The 9,663-nt window shown below is 45.8% G+C and overlaps 1 protein-coding gene across 1 annotated transcript; it reads left to right on the top strand.

Annotated features, from left to right (window-relative positions):
• The first annotated feature begins 270 nt into the window (after positions 1-270).
• Positions 271-2,349, top strand: LOC147444464 (chalcone synthase-like). The gene is made up of 2 exons (XM_086527072.1): positions 271-570; positions 1,110-2,349. Exons 1-2 carry the CDS (start codon positions 393-395, stop codon positions 2,123-2,125), a joined length of 1,194 nt encoding a protein of 397 aa, XP_086383198.1. The 5' UTR covers positions 271-392; the 3' UTR covers positions 2,126-2,349.
• Positions 2,350-9,663: the final 7,314 nt, after the last annotated feature.

The following is a 9,663-nucleotide window of genomic DNA, read 5'->3' as shown; positions in this document are numbered from 1 at the left end:
AGAGTCCACGTATGTCTCGTGGCTATTGCATTAACTCTTCAGTGGGAAACTCCACGACTGCGCGTCGTCCGCGACTCCCGAGTCCCGAGCACCAGCTTCATTCATGTGGAGCAGTGTCCTACGTGCACGCGCGCGCTCACACACATACACGAGGCTCCCGAGTCCCGACACACCTCTCTCTCTCTCTCTCTCTCTCTCTCTCTCGCCGCACACACACTTTGCATTACTTGCATATAAATTGAACGAGGCATGACAAGTTGTAGGTATTCAGAATTGAGAGTGAGGAAGAAGAGGACACGCAGTCGGCCATCTTGTTCTGTGAGTGAGTGAGTGAGAGAGAGAGAGAGAGATAGAGAGAGCGCCCGAAACATACACACACAGACCATATTATCATGGCTAACAAGGCCTGCCCCCGTAAGATGGAGCGCGCAGAGGGGCCTGCCACCGTGCTGGCCATCGGAACCGCCAACCCACCCAATGTCTTCCAGCAAAGCTCCTACCCCGATTTTTACTTCAACATCACGAATAGCAACCACATGACTGACCTCAAGCAAAAGTTCCAGCGCATGTGTAAGTAGCTCCCTATATCTTTCTGCCTGAGTCCTGCTTCTACACTTTCGGTGTATGCGTGTGCCCACCATAGCTCGCCGCACATGTGAATGCTCTACTTTGTGCAGCTTCCTCTAGCATTTGTGGATGTGTAATTCGACCCCCCTTGGTCTTGTGAAGCACTAGTAGTACAAGAATTCCCATGTTGATGTGGAACAGTCGGATCTTTTGCTCGCACCATCTCATTCATGCTTGATAATATGTTCAGCAGACATTGGAAAAAGATAGCATAGAGAAGTAGTCTAAGTTCATGTGACTGTAGAGTTCTCACATGTGATTTAGCTGTAGGTCTTGCATCTTGTCAGATTTAATGGTGTATTACGTAGTAAATGCGAGGGCTTGAATCATTAAGGGGCTTATATGTTGTCATAACTGTTGTGCACACATACTTTGCATGTGTAAAGTCCTGCCCTGACAACCAATGGCCGCTTCCTCTACCATCGACCCTTCATTTTCATAACCCTAAACCCTAAACTTGAATACTTTCTTGAATGTTACAGGTGACAAGTCTGGAATTACCAAGAGGTACATGCATCTCAATGAGGAGTTGTTGAAAGCCAACCCCAGCATGTGTGCTTACTGGGAAAAGTCGCTGGATGTGCGACAAGACATGGTGGTGGTTGAGGTGCCCAAACTGGGCAAGGAGGCTGCTACCAAGGCAATCAAAGAGTGGGGCCAGCCCAAGTCTAAAGTCACCCACCTTGTCTTCTGCACCACAAGTGGAGTAGACATGCCAGGGGCAGACTGGGCTCTTACTAAGCTTCTTGGCTTGCGCCCGAGTGTCAAAAGGCTCATGATGTATCAGCAAGGATGCTTTGCGGGAGGCACAGTGCTGCGCATTGCAAAAGATCTTGCAGAGAACAACAAGGGAGCAAGAGTTTTGGTTGTCTGCAGTGAGCTCACTGCTGTCACTTTCAGAGGGCCAAGCGAGACGCATCTTGACAGCTTAGTGGGCCAAGCATTGTTCGGTGACGGAGCTGCGGCGATGATCATTGGCTCAGATCCCATCCCGGAGGTGGAGAGACCCTGGTTTGAAGTGCACTATGTGGCTTCCAACATTCTTCCTGATAGTGATGGTGCCATTGATGGCCATCTTCGAGAGGTCGGTCTAACCTTCCACTTGATGAAGGATGTGCCAGGGATCATTTCAAAGAACATTGGTACCGTCTTGCGAGATGCATTCAAGCAAGCTTTTGGAGAGGAAGGGGGGCCAGCGTTGAATGATTTGTTCTGGATTGCACATCCTGGTGGTCCTGCCATATTGGATCAAGTGGAGGAGAAGCTGGGGTTGAAGCCAGAGAAGATGCTTCCAAGTAGGCATGTGCTTTCAGAGTTTGGGAACATGTCAAGTGCTTGTGTGAGCTTCATCATGGATCACATGCGCAAGAAGTCGGTTGAGGAGAAGCATGCGACATCGGGGGAGGGGTATGAGTGGGGACTTCTGCTTGGGTTTGGGCCGGGTCTTACTTGCGAGACGGTGCTACTGAGAAGTGTGCCTCTCAATGTGAGCAGTTAAAGGGGTAGAGTCACATTCAAGCAGACATGCACACATGCATATGTATCACACTCCACCCACACATTATACATTTCTGATCACCTGTAATCCAACTGTTGTCCTCTACATCAAACTGCAAAATCAAAATGATGGCCATCAATGCATGGTGCCTACATCCTCTTTCAACCTTGCAACTGTCATATTCAATATGCATCAAAGGAAAAAACCTTATTCTATTTGGCCAACTCCTGTATGGAGCTTTTATTTTCCAAAAAAAATTGTTTTCACTGCTAACTGCGCATTTGTAAATTTGTTTTCCTCAAGGATGTGAAGTATAGGAGCTTTTTCAAGTTATTGGTCTTATGAAAGTCCTTTAGAACAAAGATTAAGGAGTGAAAATTGATTAGAAATGTGATAATACTTGTTTAACATAACCTTTGCTAATAAGACTTCCATAATCAAGAAACTAATTATGAGATGGCTGTCTTGGAACTTTAATAAAGGGGATTTCTGACCCAGCTTCTAGTGAGAACCTTCAGAGAAGGTTGATTGCAATCAAGTATCAAAAGATCTGAAATGGTTCAACTTCTAATCCGACAAAACAGATCTGTAGGAAGAATTTGTAGTTCTCAGGTCCATGTATTATGTTTGGGGATATATATATGCTGGAATCCATAAGGACTGGTTCATGCAAAAAGGTACCAGTATTGCTGCTTCTGAGAAAACCAGCTGGGAGCAGCTCGAAGTCTGAGCTCCAACTTTGGGACATATAGAGGGGTTGAAGGTGAATTCACTTGGCAAAATTATAGCCAAGGTGAATTGGCAAGAAAAGCCCGGATTGATAAATGCTACATCAACACTCCTTTGATCAACAACTTCTCTAGGCTCAAGGCTAAGCCCATGTATACTAGTCGCCCCTCTTATTATTACCCTCTAAACATCATCATAGATGACAAAAGTCAAGAAGGTCACGAATCAATGGTTCCACACAGACCCTAAATTGTTCAAGCTTTAGGTTGTTAATTAAGGAGCAGAAGTGCTATTAAGTGGTCAATATGTTGTCTACCTAAAGACAGGTAGGTTGGGCATCATAGATATCTTCAGACTGGCTAACAAAATGGCACTCACATCTCTAAGGCCCTTGACACAACCCAAGGCAGAGTGATCCCACCTGCTATTCAAGAATCTAGCAAGATTCCACATAATCCAAGCGACAGGTTGGAAAGACATTCCCCAGGTCACTCTCTTCTTGCCCTCACCAATCCACAGCCTCAGGATCTGACGTGCTCAAATTGCTTTGGGCAGCATGGAACAGACATAACAAAGGTGTTAGAACATGGGAAAATATGTGGGATCCCCTTACTCAGATTGGTTGTACGACCTCGATCTTTCTCTCAGTTTAAAAACTTGGGAAATCAGCTTGCTAAGGAGAAGATGTATATGTTTCCTGAAGGCTTGCTATGGATGTTGAATTGCTCTCCCATGCTCACTCTTAGTGCTATTTTCTGGCAAGGGGGACTCGAGCTCTCCAGCCCCAGCTAGCTGCCACGGATATCCCCCCCCCCCCCCCCCCCAAAAAGAAAAAAGAAAAAAATGTATTTCTTAATTTGAAATGGAATCTTACTCTAGATAGGAGACAATGGAACTTCAAGTACAAGTCCATATAGTATAAAGCTTCCTCCCCAAAGAAATTAGCCCTATTGTGGTTGATTCTTCACAAAGGCATATGGACATGCAAAAAACTATTACAAGTAGGACTTGGTTCAGGGTACTATCCTAGATGCAATAAGGAAATTGAGGATCTGGCACATTTATTCATCAATTGTTCTTGTAACTATCCCTTCTTGGCCCTTGTAATCCAAAACATAAACACCACTATCACTTGGAAACACCTTCTACAGGGAGACAGACCAAGGGTGATCACAATTGTCTTAAACCACATCAGAGTTGAATTTATGTGGTTTATTTGGTGGCAGAGAAATATCTGGTTGTATGAATTTGCTCGTTAGGCTCCTCCTTTGATAACTTTTTTGGATGATATTCACTTTCAGACTCGGGAGATGACGCTTACCCAATGCACACTGTTCAGGAAGAGAAGGGACTTGCTGGAAACTATTGATCGCCTTTGTAATCAAGCTAGACAAAGTCCACTGTAGGGTGTGTATCAATCTCAAGCAAGACATCCTTGTTGGACTTGGAGATTCTTGAAGAGGATGGCTGAAAGATGGTGTCTTATTGGAATGCATTCAGTCTTAATTGGATGTTGTATGGCCTCTTAACATCACAACTCTAGTATGGATCTATACACTCTTTTGTAGGCCTTTGATGTAAAACTTGTTCAAACTTAATTTAATTCACAACCCTTTTCTGGTGAGAAACAAGTGAAAGGATCACGATGGCTTTCTAAAACAATAAAAAATAAATAAAATCATTAGGTTGAGGTCAACTAGAATTATATAAAATGAAGCATTGTTCGAGAATTTCTCTTTTATTATGCAACCAAGTGTCCTCGCAAAGAAGCAAACCAAAAATAGGTAGGATATTTGAAGTAAGTCTTGACATCATTGCACAGGTTTTTCTTATCTTTACCATGGGCTACTCACATACATACATATATATACACACACATACACTATATACATACACACACACACACACACACACACACACACATACATACACACACACATACACTATATATATGTGTGTGCGTGCGCGCGTGTGTGTATACAAATAAATAAATAAATTTACATATATAATAAAAAAAACTCATTAACATATGTTATATATTTATTTATTTATATTATGTGTGTATATATATGTGTGTGTGTGTGTGTGTGTGTATGTCCGGCCGTACTAGTATATGTATATATCTATATCTATACTATAAGAAAAGGGGGAGGGATTTTAGCCCCCCCCCCCCCCCCCCCCCCCCCCCCCCTCTGCCACATGGCGAGCTTAGCATGATCCGACGCACCCTGCGGTTTGCACAGGAAACATCTATACTATAAGAAAAGGGGAGGGATTTTAGCTCCCCCCCCCTGCCACATGGCGAGCTTAGCATGATCCGGCGCACCCTGCGGCTTGCACAGGAAACAACGAGGGCCAGCCGAGTGTGTGCTCTGCAGCTCTGCAGCTCTGCACTCGCGGAGAGAGAGAGAGAGAGAGAGAGAGAGAGAGAGAGAGAGAGAGAGAGAGAGAGCACCCCTTCAGGCTTCAACCCAATGCATAAAAAGAGGCTCACTGCGTGTCATTGCTTGCTTTGCCAAACATCTCACCGAAATGCGAAGGGACCACCCGCTCTTCGCCCTCTTTAGGATGCAAGCGGGGTGCGTCCACACATGGGTGGCAGCTATGGGGGGAGACTCTAGGCTCGCTGATTCTACACATGACTGTATGGTGAAGAAGTGAGAGGAGCTTTCAAACGTTTGCCCACAAAGATTGCAACCGCAGTCGATAAGGAAAGCTTGGGGAAACAAATATGGGTTGTGAAGGAGGGGCGAGGAGAAGGGTTTGAGAGAGAGAGAGAGAGAGAGAGAGAGAGAGAGAGAGAGAGAACAACCCTTTCGTTTTTGGGGAAATTACCAAAATACCCCTCTAATATATCCCTCAAATTTCAAAAATTTCCAAAATATCCCCAATATTTTGTCATAAATTCCCAAACTGCCCTTCAGATTTTCCACCAAGATTCCCAAAATACCCCTGGTCTTGATATTAAATTTCTCTGAAGATAATTTTGTATATAAAAATAGTGTAAAAACTTGAAAGAAATAGCCTGCAAGGGGACGTGGAAGCAACATCATAGGGTGCCTGTGAGTAGCCGACAAACAGCATACGCAGAGCTGGGCAATGCCGGTGCAGAGGCGGAGTGGTTTCGAGGGCGAGCAGTGGAGGATGCTGTCAGGCTCTATGCACGTGAGGTAGGCTAGGGGCTAACTATATGGAGCGGAGGGAGTAGTAATGCAATGGTCCGGGTGGATCTCGATGAACCGTCCCCAACTCTCCAAGTCCCAAGGGCGGACTTGGCCACAACTTGGCGATCCGCGTTGTCTCTAACTCAATACGGGCCTGTTCCATTTCTCTCTCTTGCTTCAACCTTCACGCACAGGACATGAGCCAGGGCGCCTCGATTTCCCACTCATTTTCACAACCATGGTCCATACGTGATTTCTTTTCTTCAATGGGGGTGATCAAGGACGTGAGCTTGGATTCAATATCTACTTAGGGTTCACTTGCATGAAGCAGCAGCTAGAGGGATAGTGTTTGGGAAAAATGTGTCTCAGCTTAATATCGTGCCGTTTTCAATTTCAAAATTTCCGGTTGAGATCAAGAGGAAAGAAGAAATTCCTTACCAAAAACAGAGAAATATAGTGTAAACACCCGCAAAATAAACTTAATTTCTAAAATTTCGTGTTGGCAAATTCAAGGAAAGGAAAGGAATTCAGTATTTTTGGAAAAATGATTTTTCTCGAACAGTGTAAAGGGAGGAATGGCACGCAAGCATGTGTGTGTGTGTGTGTGTGTGTGTGTGTAGATGGGAATTACAAGATGTGCATGCACGCTCCTGTAGGTTATAAACGCCTTCCAAAGTTCTCAGATTGCATGGAGGCACTGAGGCTACCTTTGTTAAGTAAAAACCACTATTGTTACCTTGGTTAAAGACCCGGAGTTACCTTGGATAGCCAATTTCATAGGCATTCTTTTACTCTTGAAGCAGAGGAATTCGGTCCCCCCCCCCCCCCCCCGACATGTGGCGCTTTTGGATAACTCCGAAGAGAGAGAGAGAGAGAGAGAGAGAGAGAGAGAGAGAGAGAGAGAGAGAGAGAGAGAGAGAGAGGCAACCATGCTGCATGGATGACGGGCAGTGCAGAATGCGACGAGGCTAAGGTTCTCACCACCATGGCTGAGAGAAAGTTGTAGGTGCTCCTGGCACTCTTGGATAACTCCGGCGAGCGTGCGCGCGCGCGCGCGCGCGAGAGAGAGAGAAGAGAGAGAGAGAGAGAGAGAGAGAGAGAGAGAGAGAGAGAGAGAGAGAGAGAGAGAGAGAGAGAGAGAGAGAGAGAGAGAGAGAGAGAGAGAGAGAGAGACGTCTTCTACAATGGGTGAAAGCACATCAATTCTGAAGGCATCCTGGCATGCGAGAGAGAGAGAGAGAGAGAGAGAGAGAGAGAGAGAGAGAGAGAGAAGAGAGAGAGAGAGAGAGAGAGAGAGAGAGAGAGAGAGAGAGAGAGAGAGAGAACCTTTATGTGACTCACGCTGTTAGCTCCCCAAACGTTCTCATGATGTCGCTCCATGTTGCCTGCGCGTGTGTATGTGTGTGAATGTGTATATTCTATGAGCCTGGACCCACAAGGGTTGAGAGAGAGAGAGAGAGAGAGAGAGAGAGAGAGAGAGAGAGAGAGAGAGAGAGAGAGAGAGAGAGAGAGAGAGAGAGAGAGAGAGAGGGGTAGCCATGCTGCATGGATGAAGGGCAGTGCAAAATGCGACGAGGCTAAGGTTCTCACCACCATGGCTGAGAGAGAGCTGTAGGTGCTCCTAGCACTCTTGGATAACTCCGGTGTGTGTGTGTGTGTGTGTGTGTGTGTGTGTGAGAGAGAGAGAGAGAGAGAGAGAGAGAGAGAGAGAGAGAGAGAGAGAGAGAGAGAGAGAGAGAGAGAGAGAGTTCTATTATCGTCCTCGGAGGTCAAATATGACCTATGGGACCAAATGAACATATCACGTGGTATGAGTGGAGGTCATAAGTGACTCTCGATGCTCAAAAATGCCTGAAATGAGCATTGCAATAGAGAGTCCATATCGTGGTTGGGAGAGGAAGGTATGTAGGGAGAGCTCATGGCTGAATCTATGGGGAAAAGAGGACCTAATGTGGTCAAAAGCTGAGCACTCAAGTAGTGTGTGGTACTCACTCTCTTGCACTTGACGAGGGCATAAGGTGCAAAGTCGATGAGACTCCTCGCCAGTGCCCCAACGTCTTGTCTCGCAGCGCAGCGAATGGGAGCTAAGACGAATGGAGGCAATGGTGCGGATCGCACTCAACAGGGTGGGCTCAAGGATGTAGGGATGGGTTCGGTTACCTCGTTTTGGAGAAGAAGAGAGATTTGTAGTTTGGGGAAACGTGTGTGGTGTAATGGCTGAAGCGAGAACCTTCGGATTTCTCCCAAGCCGTGATACATTGGCGTTGTGGGGGGGGGGGGGGGGAGAGAGAGAGAGAGAGAGAGAGAGAGAGAGAGAGAGAGAGGGAGAGAGAGAGAGAGAGAGAGAGAGAGAGAGAGAGAGAGAGAGACGTCTTCTACAATGGGAGAAGAGCAGGGGGCATGAGAGAGAGAGAGAGAGAGAGAGAGAGAGAGAGAGAGAGAGAGAGAGAGAGAGAGAGAGAGAGAGAGAGAGAATGTCTTCTACAATGGGTGAAAGCACATCAATTCTGAAGGCCTCCTGGCGAGAGAGAGAGAGAGAGAGAGAGAGAGAGAGAGAGAGAGAGAGAGAGAGAGAGAGAGAGAGAGAGAGAGAGAGAGGGAGGCAGCCCTGCTGCATGGATGACGGGCAGTGCAGACCTCAACGAGGCTAAGGTTCTCACCACCATGGTTAAGAGAGAGCTGTAGGTGTTCCTAGTAGCACACATTAAAGGCGGGTGTGTCTCTGCAGATGTTCTCTTTGTCACGTTGCTGTGGTGCTATCTATGTCTGTGCTTGCATTCTCTAAGTGTACACTGCACCCACAAGGGTTGGCATTGTAGACATCCTACAACGGCATGGGCTGTTTTGCATGAGACTTAAGGATAAGAGGAGCCATACCACCTCAGAAGGAGGCACCGTTTTACTAGTATGTATAGAACATACTAGAATTATGCAAGGTGAAGCTTCACTTTAGCATTCTAAAAGAATAGAAGCAAGAGAAGTCAGGCCATATGAGGAAGTGAAATGAAAGTTGAAATAAAAATATCCATTTAATACGTCTAAACCAAAATAGCATTTAAGGTAAGTATGAATCATCATCACTGAAAACATTGAAAGTATGCCTTGCCCAACTTGGTCAGGGCCAAGAAGCTGTGGGCTATTTTTGGTCAATACAAAGCAAAGATGTCTCTCTATATACAGTCACATATGCTTGCATCTTGAAGGCATTAGGGTGAGGAAGCTCTTGGCTATTTTAAGCAGATGTAGAGTGAGGGAATCTATCCAATTGAAATCACGGACACTTGCAATCCTATTTGGGATGTCGTCTCGTGGAATGCACTGATTGTGGGTGGTGCCCAAGATGCTGATGTGGCCAAGAGAATTCACGATGATATTTTTAGTCAATGGTTGTTGAAAGAAAACATCATGCTTGGTCGACATGTATTGGTGGGAGTGTTGAGGGCTTGCAAGATCAAGGATTTGTGAATGTAGCAACAAGCGACACCCAGAGAGAGAGAGAGAGAGAGAGAGAGAGAGAGAGAGAGAGAGAGAGAGAGAGAGAGAGAGAGAGAGAGACATGCCTAGAAAAAGAAAAGAGAGGTGGTTCTTGATAGAAAACTTTTTGCTTGGCTTTTCCTTGTTGTTGGACATGTATGCCGGATGTGG

Source organism: Adiantum capillus-veneris, chromosome 13, assembly GCF_014529385.1.
Source record: "Adiantum capillus-veneris isolate H3 chromosome 13, ASM1452938v2, whole genome shotgun sequence".
Classification (NCBI taxonomy): domain Eukaryota; kingdom Viridiplantae; phylum Streptophyta; class Polypodiopsida; order Polypodiales; family Pteridaceae; genus Adiantum; species Adiantum capillus-veneris.
This window is presented reverse-complemented; position numbering and strand designations above follow the sequence as displayed.

What these genes read in the sequence shown, in the direction of transcription:
- LOC147444464 (XM_086527072.1), top strand. Translation starts at nt 393, where the DNA reads ATGGCTAACAAGGCCTGCCCCCGTAAGATGGAGCGCGCAGAGGGGCCT. An exon ending in GCAAAAGTTCCAGCGCATGT is followed by an intron (nt 571 to 1,109) that starts GTAAGTAGCTCC and finishes TGAATGTTACAG; the next exon opens with GTGACAAGTCTGGAATTACC.